Below are 20,835 nucleotides of genomic sequence, written 5' to 3'. Positions count from 1 at the left end.
GCCTGGCCTGGCCTGGTTATTAAAAATGTCAGGCTTAGGCTTTGAAAACGGCCTGTTTACATAAATAGGCCAGACTTAGGCTTCTAAAAAGGCCTACGAAGCCTGATAGGCCGGCCTGTTTATAATAATTATTATTTATATAATATTATTATTTATATCTTATAAAAAAATATTATTTATAATAATTATTATTTTTCGTAATCGTATTTGTTATTTTATTAGTTTTTAATTATTGTGTTAATCATATTATTAGCTTTTTCTTAATGTTGTAGAAATTATAAAAATTTAAATATGAACTTTTTAAGGCCTGTTTAGCCTATTTAAAAAAACTATATAGAGAAGCTTTAATGTAACACAGACTTTTAAACAGGCTACAAGGTCAGGCCAGGCTTTTAAAAGGCTCAGGCCAGGCCAAAAAAAATAACATTTGATAAGCCGCAGGCCAGGCTCAAGCCTAAAAAAAATCGTAGGCCAGGCTTAGACCTGTCAAGGCCTGGCCTGGCCTGGCCTGTTCCCAACCCTAGCAGTGGCTATCACTCTGTCCTTGCACACAAGCGGTTGTGTGGTCGAGCAGCAGCAGGGATATTTTTTTCTTTTCTTTTATTTTAAGAGAACATAAATAGTGATGAAGGGAATTGAGAGCCCACTACCACCGACAAAAAATTGTATCCATTCATATTAAACTTTACATAAATTATTTAATAAATTGTGTTTCTTTTTATAAAATAATAAGTTTTTTTTTCTATAAATATAATCCACAAATAATTTTATTACTTTATTTTTCTTAAACTATATTTTGTTATTTCTTTTAAAATAAAGAATTAATATCTAAAATTATGTTGCAATTTTTATTAAAAACAATATCAATTTTTAAAGATATTAGTTTGAAAATGTATTTTGTTATTATTGATTAGAATATAACTATTTTATATTATTGATGTTATTTATATTTTAAATAAATGATGTTCTTTTTTAAAAAAAAAAAATATATTTTTTATTAGAGATCTATTTTTATTATTTGTCCCGGACCTCCAAAATTTCGTAACCGGCCCTGATAGTTTTAAAAACCGGACCGGCCGGTCGGGAACCAGAAGATTGAGCGGTTTGCAGGGACGGACATAAGGGGGGGGGGGGCAAGTAGGGGCTGAGGCCCCCCCTTTTGTCGTATTTTTTTTTCATATACTTGTTCTTGATATATATGTACACATAAATTGATATTTGAGAGACGTGCTTAAAGATTAGTAACTACCCTTTGGTGCAAAACATGTACCCACAACATAGTAATTGTAACAATTTACTTTAAAATATTTTGATAATATATATTATACACTACTAAAGTCAAATTCAATTAAGTTAGTTATGATTGTTTGCTACAAGTGAGAGATTATTTTCTGCTATGAAGATTGTGAAAAATAGGTTGAGAAACAAGATAGAAAATGAATTTCAAACTAATTATGTGACTACTTACACCGAGAGAAGAATTGCTAAAAAATTTAATATAAATTCAGTTGTTGATGAATTTTATGATATAGAGCAATGTCGTGTACAATTTAGATAAAAATTGTGATGTATTTTTTATTTTTTATTGAGTATATTTAAATACTATTATAATTATTATTTATTTAATATTTATTATTTAGTTATTCCGGCCCCCGTTTTATAGATTCCTGGAGACCAGCCGGTTCAATGGTTGAACCAAAAACTGGGTGAACCCGCACGCGAACCGGACCGGTTTAAAGGTAATGAATATTTCACAAAAATGATTATCAAAATGGTGATAAGAGGGAATTGAACCCAAGTTAATTGGATTGGGGAACATCTCTACTACCACTTGACCAAAGAAATTAATGTGATATTAAATGAAACTGAAATATATTTAATATTAATTAAGGAACACCATATCATTTTCTTTTGACAAAAGAAACACCATATAATACAATCATAAATAAATACATTAATAATTTATTTTCCTTATTATTTTAATGTAATATATTAATCATGCTGTTCTAAATTCTAACAAAATATATATTAAAAATTATAAGATAATAATTTTTTATAATTTATACTAAAATTATAATATTATATGGTAGGTACATGATAGATATGTGAATCAAAATATAAACAATAATGAAATGTTAGGCTTTTGTGTTTTTCTTTAAAATATATGAAATTTTATTGAAAAAAGTTTGAAAGGAATTTTTTTATATTAAATTTTATTGTAATGAAATCGGGTCAACAGTCATGCAGTCTGACCAGTGACCCACTAGTCCGACCAGTGAACCACTGATCCGACCAATGAACCAGTAATTCAGTGCCTTGACCGGGTCGATCACCAGTCAGGGTTTGAAAACATTGAGTTTGAGCATATTTCCAACATAATTGCCTTCAAGTGCACGGGAAGTGTGACACCACCGAACACAATCAGCCTCGGACCAATGTACGTACACAGGCCTACCAGCGAAACTATCAGACAGGACCAACCCCAAGTACATACTACAATGGACTTAAAGTATATTAACACCTACAAAAGCTGAAAGGGTCTCAACCTTAATAAGGATGATATTGTTAATAATTGGTCGGTTAAATCAATTAATTGTTTAACCAAAAAAAATCAATTAATTGACAATATAATAAAGTAGAATCAATAAACCATCAATAAAGTACTATGCAGAATTTTACAAAACATAAGCCTAAAACTTACCTAATATATTAATTATGACTAAAATAAAAACAGATGTCGTGAAGGTGAAACGTGATATTCTTGACGTTGTCTTCTCTATGAATTAGTCACGACATCACATTGTGTATATCATCATTAAGATCGAAGAATAAATCGGTCAAGTAAAATATGTCGGATTCGTCAATTTCTGTCCAATGTTGTACTGTACAACATTGGACAGAAATTGACGAATCCGACATATTTTACTTGACCGATTTATTCATCGATCTTAACGATGATATACACAATGTGATGTCATGACTAATTCATAGAGAAGACAACGTCAAGAATATCACATTCCACCTTCACGACATCTGTTTCTATTTTAGTCATAATTAGTATATCAGGTAAGTTTTAGGCTTATGTTTTGTAACAGGGCACTATTATAAAAGGTTGTTTTGAAATATATCATCTCTTCCTCGCTTTTCAAGCCTTTAGCCTCGAGCTCATGAGGAACACTTTGTTTGGAAGCCTTTCGCACAACATGTTGATAACATGTTGATATTCTTGAATAGATTCTCATCTAATGGTTTAGTCCAATAACAACAAGCCCCATTGAAATTCATAACAAAACACTTCATGCAGCAAGAAACTTCATGCAGAAGACTCCAACTATCATTATCAGTTTGAGCAGGCATTTTTGGTGTTACCCACTTGAATGTGCTTACACCAATTAATGTTGGCGTCATGATCTGTTTCATCAGTAAAATCATCATCACTATATAATTCAAACAATCAAATCTATTGATTAATAACGCAAAAAAAAATATGGTATCCAAACATATTTCACTGTTTATAATCATAAAGATTCTCTATACAGCTGACATATTCAATTCAAAGACAGAAACCATATTATTCATATAATCAAAGAGTCAAAATAATTGAGCATTTATCATAGTATACCACTGGTGTTTGTAAAACTGAGTTAGCGTAAGGTGTTTGTAAAACAAAATCATTTTAAAGAGTTGTATTAATGGTTTTGAATAATAACAATGGAGATCATGCAACAAGAAATGGTACATAAGTATCCTTGTGACCCTAACTTACATAAGGGTCCTAGTGTCGAATATGAATATGAGTTTCAATGAGAATGGTGTCAAAATCTTGTTGGAACAAGTGATCCATTGCATGAGAAATGGTAGAACATGTTGTAACTGGAATAAAAAACAAATAAATAAAGAGTTAGAACAAAAAAGATGAAAAGTTTAGAAATAGAATAATAATAATAATGAAGGTGTGTGAGCCACAAATAACTACCTTGATCCGATAACTGTGGGTGGTTTGTGAGAATTCCACCAACACCACCACTGTTGTGATACTCCACCCTGCAAATCAATTGCAGATCAATAGCAAGAACAGTTACATTTTGGAAAGTGTTCCTTGCAGAAATGAACCGCAAGGCCTGTCTAAATTGTTGCCGTAAGCAATGATATAGTATAATTTAATTGGGTCTGTTAATAACTTAAAGGTCATCTTTGCAAAACATGTATAAAATTAGTTTTTGCAAAACAACTATACAAAACAAAAAGTTATATGATAACATTAAATGAGATAAAAACTAACTAACTTTGTGAGTTACCTCATTAATTAATCAAAGAAATCACAGTCGTTGAAATAAGAACAGTTGAACGAGCAGACAAAGGATATCGTATATGAACCGAAAGGAAAAACATCATCAACTCAACTATAGCACCGGATCTTCTTCAACCATACATCAAGCTATGACCTGGAGATCGATATTGCAGATGAAGATATAGCAGAAATTAGAAAAAAAACACAGAGACAAATAACATTAAAAAATGCAAAACGAGAGTAGAGGAAAGTAGAAGAAGTAAAAAATGCATACCGGTATAGAAAATATAGAAGTGATAAGACGATAAACAAACAGCGCTGAGCCGCTGATTATATTTTAGGTTTAGTTGAACAACTATGGGCCACCGGGTCAAATTTAAGCCCATTTATGTTTTTTACAATACTAGCCCTTTTAGTTGCTATTTAAGTGGAGTTTTTTTATTTATTTATTTTAAATACATTCAAAATGCATTTTGGTAATTACATATTCAAAAGTAATTTTGATTTTTTTTTACACAAAAGAATTTTGATTTAAACTATCATGATTTGGTGATAATTACTTTTGGTAAATATACTTAAACATAAATCAATTTTAGTTCAACCCACTTTTAATCAAGCTCAATTCTATCAAATTCAATTTTTGCCACCATAAAACCAAACACATACTAAGTTATAAATTTAAAAAATGACTCACTTATGACGAAAATAAGCTTAGAGCATTTCATATTTGCATTTTTTTAAAATTTATTAACAATTTCTCATTTGAAGTTGTTTTGTAATTTATTTAGATTTTGAATTTTTTTTAGAAGTTGTAACTTGTAACAAACGTATGCAACTCTTAAAAATTATTATTTTTAAAAAGTCCACAAGTACAAAATATAACAAACAACTTCTTAATTAGGATTTTTATGCGTAAAAAAATGTCAAGTAATTGATTGGTTAAAAAATTTCACTCTTAAGGTGGATAAGTAGGGTGTCTGGAGTTCGAACCTCAGCCCCTGCATATATTGGGCCTGTTTGTTTGAGATTTTTAAAAAAATGATTTTTTTTTTTGAAAAAAACTATTTTCAAGAAAATAGAAATCTAAAGCTATTTTCCGTTTGTTTACAATAATAAAAATCTATTTTTTTAAGATGATGAGGGATGACGAGTGATAAAAAAATGGATTTTGATAAAAGCTATTGAAAATATATTCTCATTTTGATGAAAAAAATTATTTTTTTACTAAAATCATTTTTGAAAAAATCTGAAACAAACACAAGTAGGATAAAAAAATGGATTTTTTTTTTTGGAAAAGATAGATTTTTTTGGTGAAAAATCTGAAACAAACAGACTCATAATGTAATGTCCCTATCAACTGAGTTATGTGTTTTTTTACTAAAAGGTACTCCCTCCGGTCCTTTTTATAAGAAACATTTAGGGCAAAAAAATTGGTCCTTTTTATAAGAAACTTTTGACCAATTTTCAAATATTTTAAATGTTCAATTTCACTTATGCCCTTATTTATTATGAGAGAGAATTTAAAAATAAGTAAGTTAGTTGAATAAAGAGTAATTAAATAAGGGTATACATGGAATAAATTTAAATTTATAAGAGTATTAAATGAAAATAACTATGTTAAATGTGTTTCCTTGATCTGTATGATTTTTTCAAAGTGTTCCTTATAAAAAGGAACTGGGGAAGTACTTATAACATTTTATTCGCGATAATAGTTTAGATACATATTAAAATATCAGTTAAAATTTCAAAACTGACTAGAGATGTGGCTATCAATATTAGAGAATGAACTGTCTCATTGGTTTGCCTCTAACAAACTCAACATGGAAGTATCTAAAGTGTGTTAACAATGTTATAAGAACTATTAATAATACAGCACCGCTATATAACACGAATGACAATTTAACGAAAACAACGAGCGTTGCCAACTTGCCAATATTTAATTCAAATTATTTGTGATTTCGCTCGGTCACCGCTTCGATTCTCATTTGCATATTTTTGTCGATTTGTGCCATAATCACTAGTTCACTATAACCATTCGGTTGCTGTTTAGTTTACTTTACTCCACTTGTATCATCATACTTTTATGCGTTGTGCAGAGCAAGTGAGTAACCAATCATGTCATTGTCCTTTTAATTTTCCGACATGTAAGGAAGAAGTATAGACTTAAATTAATTATACTTTTCGTCTTTTATGTTTATTTTAGGTTTTAAGTTGACCCCTTATGTTTTAAAAGTTTTAAGTTGGTTCCTTATTTTTTTTTTCCATTGCATTATTTAGTCCTTATTAGGGGTGGGCAAAAAAAACCAAAAACTGAACCGAACTGCAGAACTAAACCGAATCAAACAAAAAAAAATCGAATCATAACTAACAGTTTTAAAACTAAAATGAAACAGTTTGGTTCGGTTCATGATTATTAGTTTGGTTCGGTTCGGTTCGGTTCTCTTAATGGTTCAGTTCTTTTTAGTCAAAAGTTAGTTATAGTTTGGTTCAGAACCATAAAATCAAATCATTTTAACAGTTCGGTTCGGTTCGATTTAAAAGACAAACAATTCAGTTCAATTCAGTTTTCCTTAAAAATTGAACCATGCCCACCCGTAGTCCTTATGGATAGACAAATGACATTTTTTACTCAATGATGTTTCATGCCATTTTCTTTTAATTAAAAAAACAAAATTAAAACATAAAGGGACAACATTAAACCTAAAATTTGATGGGATAAACTAACTATTGCAACAGAAGAAATGATAATTAGATAAATAATCAACTTGAAACTTTTAAAATACAAAGGACCAATTTAAAATCTAAAATAAATATATGAGACCAAAAATATAATTAAACCGAAAAGTCTTTGATACAATGGAACGGTGGAAAAGAAAGAGATGAGACAAAGGCAAAGTAATTTGAGTGATATCTATGTGCCGTCTTCATCTATTCCATTTCTTTTGCATATTTTTTTTATTAAACAAGTTAAGCGGAAAAGAATAAATTAAAACCAAAGAAGGTTGACTGCAACTTTTACGCGTTGAATGTGTTATTCTTAGTTTTCGTGAAAACGTGTCTCGTAGGAATAAGTATTTCTCTTAATAATACTACCAAATTTCGTAACATATTCTCATACTACAAAAAGAATAAACAACTCTGAATTTAGTTCAAAATCAATTATACTCAAATGAAGAGATATTTCACCCAATTCAGGGTCGCCCATGGTAGAAGCTGCCCTCATTTTAATGTAAAACATAATTTCCTTTGAGAAATTTTAGCAATTGTATTAGCATATCAACTACTATACTAATACGTGTCATGTAAAAAAATGGCATTGCAATGAGGAAATATGACCAAAACATGGCAAAAAACTCCAAAGGAGTAGAGCTCTAAGAGGGAGTGGTGCTTCATTGAATCATGTAAATCTTAATAATATAGTTAGTGTCCATTCGGTTTAGAACTATCCGAGAGTCTCACATTATATGAAATATAATCATAAAAAGATGTTTGTAAGATGTAGCACCCTTGCACCTTACAAATCAGTTTTGTAACATTGAATTAGGCTCATTCCAAATTTTGAGATTGCACAAAAGAAATTCTCAAGAACACATTATAACACTGTTCTATTCTTTACAAAAGAAAATAGCTTTATCCCATCCTATAAATAACTCTTGCTTCTATATTTACAGTAACTGCTTCTATCTGTAATACAAAGAAGGTATATGAAACCTATGTCAGCTTGAAAAAGTCAAACCAGCTATAGTTTTATTTTTCTTTCCAACATCAAAGGCAAATGTTGGTTCCATGCACCATAGCATCACCATGGAAGTGATATCCGAGCCGGCAACATATTCTTCTACTTGATATGAGCCAGCAAGCAATTCCATCATGACTATGTGCAAAGACAAATAAACATTTTCATGAAGCTATGCACAAACTACATGATTTCATGGCCTAAACAATAATATACCAAAATATATTATCTACGTTTAATATTTTTGTCTAACGATTGGTTTGCCTTGGCAGCTAAGCGAGCAGTTGAACCAACGGTCGTTGGCTGCAACGATCTTTGCCGCACCATATTACAGTAGTCAGGATCCTCAGTCTTCCCTTCGTACCTTATCCACTGTACCATTTCGTGATACATTGGAAAGAACCGCATCTGAATTGCATTGTATGAGAAGTATGGTATAAGGGTTGAGATCACCACAAATAATGTTACTATCCAATACGAAGGCGAAGGAGCAAGAGATTCAACGAAGACTTTGTAAGCGTTTTCCGAAATCTTTTGAGGCACTGCTCCATATATTAGGAGAAAAATGTACCAGATAAAAATGGAACCCCAGATGAAAATATGTTGGATCAAGGTGAAGTAACTTATAGATAGTGCCATTTGCAAGTTTACAACCCAAACTACACAAGTGTACATGGTTGCTCCTAGTATTTCTCTTCCAGCGGTTCTTCCCTCCGAATCGAAGGCTTGTATCTCCATTGCTTTGGTGCAGAAGAAAAAAATTAATAAGGCACTGAAGAATCCGTTAAGCATCCAACTGAGTACTCGACGCCAGCTGAAAAGGATATTTTCTACTCCTTCTTGATATAACAAAGGAAACTTGAGACAGTACCGAGCAGAAACGTCCTGGTCGAATACACCGAGAGCAATCACAGGAAGTGATGAAAAGAAGACATTATAGAGAGCTAAAAACCAGTCGTTGTATGCAGGTTCTCCAGAGAATGATGCATACACCTCATACAAGAATAGAGTGAAACCAAATGTGACATTCTTGTAGAAAAAATAGCATATCTGCCAGAAAAAAACACAGTGAACAAGTAAAAAGAGGTTTCCTATATATTTTAAAACTTCTCTAGAATCTAGAGATACAATTTTAGGCAGAGTAATATTAATACCATTGATGAGATCCTTCGGTAACACCAATGGCCATGCACGAGAAGTAATCGTTCCAAATACCGGAATTGTGCAATTGCAATATCACTAGACATAACGGCCTGTGGGATTAGGAGGAAAAGAAAGAATATGTTTAGAATAAAGCATGTAAAAGTAAAAATGAATTTAAAAAGGCATGAATATTGCATTAATTTACACAGCACCTGCATTCCTTCAACACCACTTATACCAACCCCAATATCAGCTTCTTGAAGCATTCCCACATCATTAGCTCCATCGCCGATAGCTAATGTTGTTTTCCCGGTTCCAGATTTGACCAATCTAGTGACCTTTAAGGGAAAAACTAGACAAATTATATCCTATGAAGTACCAACACAGACACCGGACACAACACCGACACTAACATGCTTTGTAAAATGTAACCAGATTTTTTTTATCAGGATCAATAGAATATAAACACGGGATAAATTGAAAAATACCAGCGCCTTCTGCTTTGGCGATGAGCGACAGCAAATAACAGATGCACAACGAATTGCAAGCTCAAGAAACATGTTCTTCATATCATCCTCAAGTGCATAAGCAAGTGATTTGCCATCAATGATTAGAGCAAATGCTTGCTGAGAGCTTCCTCTGTGTGCAGTAAGCTGTGCAGCACCTTCACGTATCTGAAAGAGGACACTCTGCCTTGATGTCTGAAAGATTAATCAGCTAAAAAATATCAGGATACAAATTTCCAACTATAAACAGTATAATCACTAGTATACTAACATACCATGATATCACATTGCCAACTGAAGAAAAGACAAGTTATAATAGAAGAGTGATACAAAGCTAATGCAATTACTGTAATTCTTAAAATCACTTTCCCAAACAGTTTTGTTCAGAAAAACAGAATAGAACATAGGATCAAAACATTAGCAATATAAAGCAGATTAAGCTACCATGTTTAACTACAAGAATCTTGTTACTAGAATATTGCAATATTCAAGAGAACCAACTTATTAACACGCTTGCTGAAACTACACATTATTCTCTCTATATACAAGCTACACCATGGTATATAAAAACTATATAAATTTAGGGTATGTTTGGATTGACTAATTTGAGTTATTCTACTGGCATAAACACATGCGAGACTGCTTGTGAGAGTTTATAGAACAGCTTATGACATGTCCATAAGTTGTTTTCCCTTATTTTCATAAGTTCTCCAGATTGGCTTATATGAAAATGGTTTGACTTTATTAATCTTTCTTCTAGGAATAGCTTAGACATAAGCACTTATATGGTAAGCACTTATGATATAAGCATCAATTAAGCTATTTATCCAAACAGGGCCTAAGAGATGAAGTTTTTTTACCTTGGTAATAGCTATCTTGTCCCCATCCTTCTCCAGTGCTTGGATTTCTGGAGTATCCAAATGAATTATAATCTGTTTCATTCCTTGTCTAAGCAAACTACAAGCGAAGCTGCAGTGTAGTATTTACGTCAGTTAACTTGAAAATCAATTCTCATGGGGTGAAGCCATAGTAGTAGTAGTACAAAAGCCACAATAGTATAACATAATACCCAATATTGATTGCAGTCTCCATTTTATCCCCGGTTAAAACCCAAATCTTAATTCCTGCTTGAGCAAGCTTGTCAATGCAATCAGGAACCTTTAAAAAAATGCAATACCTTCATTAACAATCCCATTCCAGTGAATAATTTACAAAAGTAAAACATTTTTTTTTTTTTTATATTCTAACTCACCCCATTTTGGAGCTTATCCTCAACAGCAGTGGCACCAAGAAGGATTAGGTTCTTCTCAATATTATCCGACACTTCTTCAATCGATCTTTCCCGGTCCGCACTAATTAAATTCTTGGCCTCAGAGAATTTGTTTGCAAAATCCTTGTACTCTTCTGCTTCAAGTTCACGATACGCGAGTATAAGGGTTCTTAGACCTGCATCAGCGTATTCATGCACATGTTCCATGGTTTTCTCTTCAAATTCCCTACCATTCTTAGCAAGTCTTTCAAACATGACACTGCAACAAATATCACTTCATGCTAGTTAATAGGTGAAACACAAAGGACATGGGTAAACATTCAAAATCATAAAAGGTTACAGAACAATTTATCACAACACAAACCTGTCGGCACCTTTGCATAGTAGTAGAATTTTTCCGTCATTGCCTTTTACTATTACTGACATTCTCTTCCTTGAGCTATTGAATTCTAAAACATTGAGAATCTTGTACATCCTGCAAATTGAAACTAGTTACTGAAAATCTGTATCATTGAGATGGAAGAAAATTTCAAAACATAATAGTATAACATAATACCCAATATATATCTAAAATGTTGTATTATAGTTATGCTATAACTATAATACAGCATTTTAGATATATATATATATATATATATATATATATATATATATATATATATATAAAGCATTAGTTTATGCAGGAAATACATAAGGCTTGGAAAACAATTGAACCATTTTTTTCTTAAAAATTAGATCTTTTAATTGAAAAGTACTTATTCTCATTAGATGATAAGCTGTTGTAAAATTGCATATTGACCCTAAAGCTTTGTGTGTCCATGTGCAAGGAAAAATATAGTGGTAGCAGTAAAACTGTAAGCAATTGAAACAACTGACCTTTCAACTTTATTGCCCGAAACTGGATCCAACTCGTATGTTGATAAACTAGTCTGAGCCCTTTTGTAGAATTCAAAACCAAGTTCTCTTGCCGCAATAACAAATGCTGCTTCATCAGGAGATTCAGCCTCGTACGACACATTTCCAGTGTCTTTATCTGCTTCCGGTATGGCTGTATGACAGACTGCCAATAGGCGAAAAAACTTCTCGATAACATCTGCATGAGGCTCATTAACCCAATTACCATTCATTATTCTTTCATCGGTGAAGTTAAAACCTTTTATGGCAGATTTTTTATCAAGAGAAGCCCTGATGTCATTTTCTTCTGATATATCACGCTCACGAACTAAAGTTGAACTTTTTCTTCTACTCATGGTCTTCTCAACCTCCGTAACACCACGGCCATAAGCTACACCAGCGATCGAACATTTAATGAATTCCATTGAGTTGCAGGTCAAAGTTCCAGTTTTATCAGAAAGTATTGTGTCAACTTGACCAAGCTCCTCGTTCAAGTTTGAAGTGCGAGCATGTGCTGGTTTGTCTGCTTCCTTATAGTACATATGAATATCTTGATTGATGAAAATGCTCTGAAGGACTTTGACAATTTCTATTGACACATACAAAGAGATCGGAATAAAGAAGCCGTATAACATTAATGCGGTCAAACAATGATATGCAGCAGCAGCAGCCGATCTTTTCGGATCAAAGAATATTGACGAATGATCAGGCCTCAAATACCATCTTTTCACTGAACCACCTTGCAAGTCGTTTTTAGTTATAAAGCCGAAGAAAATAGATCCTACAGATGCCATTAGAAACAAAATACAAAACAAGAAGTAGATGACTCTATCCATCTTCTTTTCAACCCGGCTTCTTTTCGAAGGCGGGTCGGTAGAATTCTGAATAACCTTAGTGTCATGGCCAGTGAAGATAACAGCTCCAAAAATATAGTCTGTATTACGAAGTTTAGAGTCTCGCAGAAGAAGTTGCTGAAAAGAAAGGGGATACTTTTGCTCTTCAAACTCCATGCTTCCAACAAACGAATACAAATTTGCATTTGGATCTTCACATTTGACGGTAGCTTTAAATTTTTTGAAGTTGAGATCATCATGTAAGAAAGAAGTTACCTCTAAACCTTGTTTTAACTTCAAATTTGTCTCACCATCCAAGTTCATGGTCTCAACGTAGCAGACTGCATCCTCATAACTGGATGAAAGCAATACAAGATCAGCCGGGAAGAACTCGTCCTTCTCTACCTTCACTATGTTCCCTACCCTCAGATTCTTCCATGCAGTATATTCAAAAATGCCATCAACTTTATGAACTTTAACTCTTCTATTGTTCACCTCAATATCCTGCAGGAGAATCTTATATGTCACAGATAAAAAGAAAAATAAAATAAAAAAATTGGAGGTAGTAAAACCATATTAGCTCAATATTACAGGGAGCAAAAGCGTTATTAACTCGTTATTTTATCAATATGCAGGGGCAGTTAAAAAATTATAACTCAGCATTAGTAACAATTGATTAAAAATAAACATTTAGATTAAAATAAAATCATTGGCCCCCTCAAGTTGTTTAGGGGTTACCACTAGCATATTACCCTAAAAAATGCACCCTGCAATTTAGCAGATTAAAATATTTTAGCATATACTGGAATCATTTGAACAATAGTGCATAAGCTACCTGCCACAACTTTTCCTTTTGGTAAAGTACTTCATGGCCTTGTAAAAATACCACAATTTTTTCAATCATATAATTACTGATATTATTTGAGCCATTAAGTTCAGATTAACTTATTTGAGCTTATCTACTGACATAAGCACTTGTGAGACTGTTTGAAACAGCTTATTTTCAGCTTATGACATGTCCATAAGCTTTTTTCAGCTTATTTTTATAAACTAACTTGAATAGCTTTTGAAAACAGTTATAGCTTATATTAAAACAGCACAACTTTATTTTATTTTTATAAAAATAGTTTATACATAAACGCTTATATGATAAGATATGCGAGCGCTTATACTAGAGGTGCACAATTAAGCTGTTTATCCAAACAGAGTATAAATACTCCATCTTCCTTATATTTTATTATCATCCAGTTAAGAGATAATTGATATGTATACAGAATATTCAGGTTCATATGGAATCTATGTACACACTTGTACTACAGGGTAGAGAAAAAGGCAAAAAGTAGAAAATATAATTTTATGATAAAATAGAATCAACAGCATAAAGGGTTGGTAGTTAGAATATAGAGTACCTGCTTTTTCCTACGCCAATCTTCAATACCTTCTTTCACAATAGATGCTCCAATAACAACAACAAGAGGAAGAATAGCAGTAACAGCTCTATAAGGAGCAAGTTTAGTGAAAGCCAAAACACCAGTAACTAAAAAATAGAAATTAGCAACTCTTCTAAACTGTTCAAAAAGTGATTTTGGAAGGAAAGTAGCAGCAGTATATTTTGTAGATCTAACTGAATTATCTGCAAAATTCAAAATCACAGCTTCCTCGGCAGTAGCAGTAGTCGTAGCAGCAGCAGTACTATCTTGTTCATTGCAGAAAACCACCCTCGAATAACCTTTACCTCCAATCTGTGAATGATCTCCATCAACCGAACTCGCTTTAAAACATGTAAATGAATAGATCTTGCTTAAATGCAGCTTCCTATTTCCACTCCTCATTCCTTTTTTCAACAAAATCAAATTCAATATCAAGTACGATCTTCGCAACAAAAGCAAACACCGGTCACAATCACAAATACAACACCGTCAACAATCGATAACAAATAACTACTCAACCCTAGAACATCAAAATCACTCCAACAACACTAGCCGAACCCTCAACAAAAATCAAATTAGCACGATCCAACTGTTAACGAAGCTCCAACAACGATTCTACGGTGACCGACTAACTGGTTGATCAACACAAAATGAAACACCCTCTAAGCTGAAATAATTGCTCTATGATTAATTCCAACTGTCACTGCCAAATCAGTACTAGTAATCATCATAATGGTAACTTCCCATAGCCCCAATTTTTCTTAAGACAAAAATATTAAGCTAAAAATGCTGAGCTTCTTGAATAGCAAAGGAAACACCTACTCCACAATAACACAAACACCTCATAGACAAAACGTCATAACCCCAACCAATAACATAAATACTCAATAAACAAAAAAAATAAAAATAAATTAAGTAATAGATTCTAAACCCCAGATAGAATCCAACCAGAAAAAGCTCAAAAACCCATAATTTAATAAAATTAAAAATCAAAACCTACTAAGAGAGAGAAAAAAGCGTTACACCCAACTTATAGAACTGAATAATGCCTGCAATAATTACTACTACACTGTAGTGGTCAAAACATTGTGAAATTTACAAGAAAAGTTCCAGAAAAAGAAGAAAGTGTCGGCAATAGAAAGTTCTAGAATGAAATCAATAAGGAATAAAAAATATTCAGATTTGAATGATGTTGATGACAGAAAAGTATGAAGAACAAGGTTTGAACAAAGAGTTCTATTATAATTAGATCTTGCATTTGGGTTTTGGAAAAGACAAGCATTTCACTTTCACAAACATAGACAATTCAAATTTAGATAAATTTTTCCCCAAGAAAGTAAAAACAAAAACAAAAAAAGAAAGACTTTTTGTTTCCTGGGAAAATAAAGTGGGAAAATGTAATTCCACTGAAAAACAAAGTTTTTCTTCCTTTTTCTTTTTTGTATCTTTTTTTGCTTTTTTTTTCTGTTTTTATTTTCGCGGGAAAAGGTGTGGAAGATTCAATGAAGAAGCTTGTTTTTTGTTGTCAATGGTGGTCACTGAGAAAATAGTGTCACTCTCAGTTTCTATTTGTTGTGTGGGTTTTATGGTTTCTCGTTATCCGAAAAAAAACACCACAGAACAAACCAATAAAAAATGTGGAAAAAGAAAATAAAAGAAACATTTTTTTATTTAAAAAAAATATAAATAGTGCGCGGAAAAACCAACAATAAATTAGTTCAGGTGACAAGGGTTTTGAGCTCTTTAAGTTGAGTCACAAGGGTTTTGAGCTCTAGTTAGTCAGGGTTCAATCTTTAACTCTTACGTATGCAAATGAAAAACATTTGATTGGAACGAGAATTCATGTTGTGTGCTTCAGAGATTTCACAACACTTATAAACTTTGTATAAATAACATAATAACTTAAAAAAAAAAAAAAACACTTATGAACTTACCTTTTGATTTTTCAATCACGGAAGCAAAACGAATCGATCAGAAGAACTTAAATTCGATTTCTAAAACAATAACTATTAACCAGATTTTATTTATCTCAACATCATTTCAATGGAAGTCTCCAACTCTAAAATCCAAAAAAAAAACAGAAGAGGCAGAAGTAGAAAAAGAACACATACACAAGGATGTTTCTCTTGTGGTTTTTTTCTTTACCGGTAGTTGAGTATGTTGATGAACATGAATATGTCACAGGATCATGTTGTTTGTTTGTTGACTACTCAATTGTGTTGTGAACTTTCCACAGCTATTTTTTGGGTTGACTTGAACATTCCACAGCTGTTTTTCTTCCTTTTTTACAAATTTTTCATACCTATAGTTCGTTCCTAAATAAATATATTTGGGTTGATTTTTCATTTTTCAAGTCAGGAAATAAATAAATAAATAAATAAATAAATAATCATGCTAAGAGCACTAATTAAAGAAAAAAAATTAAAAATAGCATTTTTTTTATATTTCATTTTTTTTTATACTTCTAAAATGTTGATTATACAAATTTTAAAAAGATTATACTATATTTAATTTCCTTAATTAGTGCATTCCGATACATGTTCCATAAATAAATACTATTATTGATTATTATTTATCTCATTTTATAGAATATTATTTTACGGTTGAACCATTTTTATTTTTTTTGAGATAAAGGGGCTAAAGCCCAAAAAAGAAAGAAATTACGAATTGCCCACTACATAGTTATACATTTAACCCTTCACCCGTACATACAACATAATATTTCTATTTTACCCTTTTATTTAATCAAAGTTATACATAGAAAAATTAAAAACAATTATGAACACTTACGTATAGTCAGGGGAGGTAAACATCCATAATATCATCATCTAGCACTTGCAACTTAGTAAGCGGTTGGTGGTAGATAAAGGTTCCATGATTATATACACACACTCCATATTAGCGAATATACCCACACATTTATTTGTTTCTCGGTAAATATGACAAATTTTAACATTTCAATCTAAGCTGAAGAGAGTATGAATTTTCTTGATAATACACCAACCATAGACATTTTCATGACCATGCTTGTTAATGATGTTTACCGTAATTTCTGAATACATTTGCACTTCCAACTTGTCAAATCCCATGGAACAATTTTTTTTTACAATATCAATAAAACGACAAATTTAATTTTAAAATATTTTTTCTTTCACCACCAGTTTAATCTGGTTCACGAGTCATTTATGGCATCAAATGGTTTCAACCCTCTCCTAATCGCAGTTGCGAGAGATCTTGTGATCATTTTTCTATTATATTCACTAGGGATAAACCCGTGCGTTGCACGGGTTCGATTAAAATATATAATTAAAATATTTTTATAAATAAAAAATAATAATTGTGATAAGTATAATCATATATAGTTAAAAGATAGACATTAATTTAAAATATGATTATATTTAATATTAGTATATAAGTATAAATTAAAAAAAAAAGTTGTTTAGAAATATGAGATTTTTCATTAATTTATATCGTAGTTTTGTTTATAATTTAATGTAATAGATCTCTTATAATATTTTAGAATCATATTTTATTTTAATAGTGTAATCGTATAAGATCTTAGTTTTCTTTATATGAATTGCAACTGTATAGTCACATGTACCACTTTGTTTTTTATTTTTGATGTATTTTTTTTCCAATAAGATCTTAATTTGGATGTTGATTTTCTTTATAAGATCTTAGTTTATTTTTGTTATAAATGTGAATATTTTTTGTTGCCAATATATAAGTTTGGATGATGATTTCATATATATGAATTTAGGCTTAGTTATTTGGCTCAGGTAAAAAAAGTTTATTATTTTAGAAGAATTTCACATGTCATCTTATTATTTGCTTAAAAAAATGTTATATTTTTCTTACAAACATCTCACTATTTTATTTTGAGCCGTAACTTAAATATTTTTTTAACACTTTATAGAATATGTACTTATTTTATTTAAATATTTGCATTATTATTTAAATCAAATCAATAATTTTGGAATTTTTAGTGAATTTCAGATCACATGCACACACTATATGTAAAGAATGAGATTATCTAAATCACCTTATTATTTTGCATGTAATTATGTTTTAATATCTACAGTTTCTACAATTTCTAAAATTTATTTTGACGTAAGAGCATCAACAATTTATATAGTTGATGATTTTTCATCTTAATCTTGAAAAATTATAACTATTTACTCTACCCCTTCACACAATTTAAGGCCTCTCAGATTTATAAAAAAGACGATTCTTGTTCTGATAATAAATTGTTTATATTGAAGTTTCTTCTCAAACATTCACCTGGTAGAATATTTATATCCCATATTTTATTGGTCAAAAATTTTCATAATGTTTTTAGCTAGCGGTTTTATTTATCTTCTTTTTACTATGCTTAATTCATTTTCTTTATCTTTCATTTTTTTTAATGATTTTTTTTCCCCTCTTTTTTTTTTTGTCTTTTGCTATTGAATAATTTTTATTCGGGTTTTCAGTATAGTTTAGTAGTACTTATTAGAATGCAATACTCTTTTTTTATAGAGGGGTACTTTTTTTTTTGATAATATAGAGCAGTACTCTTAAATCATATTCTCAAAATATTATGCACAAAAAATTATTAGATCGAATTGTAGTCTTGCAAGATCATAAAAGCAATATAAAGGATACAATTTATAAATCCAGTAACCTGGTTACACATGAAAATTATTAGAGTTGATGTCTTGAAAGATTTTGAGAACGTATAAAAAATTGAAATTTATAAACAATAAAAGACATATATGTAAACTAATATAATTTTTTAATCATTGAATAACATAACTGATATTCAAGAGATTGACTCATCAACTACCACAAAAACCAATACTTGAAATGTAACCATCAACCCATAAGGTATTCAATGCAAAAAGTTATTTCATTCTAATAGAAGGTGAATAATATGTAACCTTTGAATAATGAATAAGAATAGTAAATGTCATTATATATACATAGTATATTTTTTATGTTGAGCATACATAAAATTTATATATACATACTTTAGTGACGTATTTTCATTTTTTTTCTTTTATAATTTTGATCCTCTTTTTTTATTTTAGCACCATTAATTTACATTATTTGTTACTTATTAATTTCCAATACTTTCAAGGTATGCATAGATATAATATACCATATATAAACGTAATATTATGTTACTTGCGTTTTATTTTTTACAATATTTGCATTTGTTTTAAACCCATTATAATATGCCTAGATATAATTTATGTTAGTCTCAAGACCAATGATTTGGATGATGAAATGGACACAAAATAAATTTTAGAGTAATGTTTAAATATAGCTAGAGAAAATTTTCTCTAAAGCATGCTACATAGGCAAAAATTTGGAGGCTTCAAAATAACCAAGAGTAAAATACACAGCTTGTTGAAGACGAACCGTCACATACATGTTATTGGTCATATATCTAGCTCCAAAAAATGCATGTTGATTTTGACCGCACACATAACTCCATTATAGAAAAACGTAATCCACAATTATTAGAAGACATAATTCATAATGATTATGAATGAAAGATGTAGAACATAAAGACGGTTGTAGTTTTAGCACTTTTTTTTTTACCGGAAAGTTTTAGCACATATACAATGTAATATCCACAATATTATGAAATAAAATAATGGCAAAAGATTTGGTTAATCTAAATATATAGTGACTTCAGCTTCAATCCTATAAGAAAAGCCAATGAAAAATTTTAAGAGTATCATCAAATAGTTGTTTGAATAAAGCGATGATGATCCAAAATCAATTTTTTTTATTATAGATAGATAGATAGATAGATAGAAAGTTGTAGAATTGTAAAAGTTATATTATTTATTTATTCACCTAGAATAAGAAGTTGCATGAAATTTTTTAGAGGTGTCAAATCATCACAATGCTTGCTTAATAGATAGAAGATAGATAAATAGATTTGAAAGTTGAAAATAAATACAATATTCTAACAATTACTTAAAGCTTGCAACTGTGGAACAAAACACTAAATGACAATTTTCAACCTGAAAAAAGATAGAGATAATTAAAAAAGTTATTAGATATGATGTCTTATAAGATCATAAGAGCAATCAAACAATTATAATTTACAAACTTAAATGAAAGACAATTATCTCATACCTATGTATATCAATTTCTTAAACATTGAGTCGCATGCTTGGGAATGTAACTATATATATATAGAAACACACACTAATGAATTTATGTAATCTTTAAAATAAACTAACGCAAAAAAATGAGAATTTGAAACAATGATGCTTAGATTGTTGAAGTTCCTTTGAGCAAGAAACACATTTCAGTACAAAGAGGTTGATAGATTAAGAATGAACACACAAAATGAGTATTACAATTGCATGATGTGAGAAAGTGGATAGGTTATTGCACATTTATACAGGATACTACTCAACTACAAATATGTTTAATTTTGTAAACGTTTTTTATATATGAAAAGTTGTGCTCTTTCAAGTTCTAGAGGATTAACACAATCATAAATTATATGAAAATTTTCCGTTTTGTTTTAGGAGTATTTAATTTTAGTTGGTCCCTTTTAATTTAATTTTTCATTTTTTCATTTTTTAGTATTGATATATCCTTTTGTAAGCAATTTTATTAGAGGTGCCACATCATCACAATGAAGGCTTTGGAGCAACTCAACCTTCCTTTTACTAGTAAAAGATTGCCACTATTTATTACACTTTCTTTCATCAACTCTGCATATTA

At 30.6% G+C, this 20,835-nt stretch overlaps 1 protein-coding gene and 1 long non-coding RNA gene across 7 annotated transcripts; both read right to left on the bottom strand.

Moving 5' to 3' along the window:
• Nucleotides 1-2,888: 2,888 nt before the first annotated feature.
• Nucleotides 2,889-4,608, bottom strand: LOC123924440. Its single transcript, XR_006814720.1, has 5 exons — nt 4,566-4,608; nt 4,299-4,445; nt 3,977-4,044; nt 3,767-3,873; nt 2,889-3,411 (listed from the first exon to the last, which is right to left on the bottom strand). It is a non-coding gene; the product is annotated as an uncharacterized LOC123924440 (long non-coding RNA).
• A 3,208-nt stretch (nt 4,609-7,816) lies between these two features.
• Nucleotides 7,817-16,424, bottom strand: LOC123924439 (putative phospholipid-transporting ATPase 9). Of its 6 annotated transcripts, none has more exons than XM_045977334.1 (11): nt 16,215-16,424; nt 14,083-14,507; nt 11,823-13,177; nt 11,311-11,421; nt 10,929-11,205; nt 10,746-10,834; nt 10,537-10,645; nt 9,659-9,871; nt 9,383-9,508; nt 9,182-9,280; nt 7,817-9,077 (listed from the first exon to the last, which is right to left on the bottom strand). In XM_045977334.1, the coding sequence occupies exons 2-11, from the start codon at nt 14,503-14,505 to the stop codon at nt 8,253-8,255; spliced, it is 3,627 nt and encodes a 1,208-aa protein (XP_045833290.1). In that variant the 5' UTR covers nt 14,506-14,507; nt 16,215-16,424; the 3' UTR covers nt 7,817-8,252. The 6 variants fall into 6 exon arrangements, with proteins under 6 accessions (XP_045833290.1, XP_045833291.1, XP_045833289.1 ...); XM_045977335.1 differs by having other exon boundaries at nt 16,249-16,403; XM_045977333.1 differs by having other exon boundaries at nt 16,038-16,375.
• Between the last annotated feature and the right edge of the window lie 4,411 nt (nt 16,425-20,835).

This window comes from Trifolium pratense, linkage group LG4, assembly GCF_020283565.1.
Source record: "Trifolium pratense cultivar HEN17-A07 linkage group LG4, ARS_RC_1.1, whole genome shotgun sequence".
NCBI classification, from domain to species: domain Eukaryota; kingdom Viridiplantae; phylum Streptophyta; class Magnoliopsida; order Fabales; family Fabaceae; genus Trifolium; species Trifolium pratense.
The sequence above is the reverse complement of the archived record's forward strand: the minus strand, read 5'-3'. Positions and strand labels throughout refer to the sequence as shown.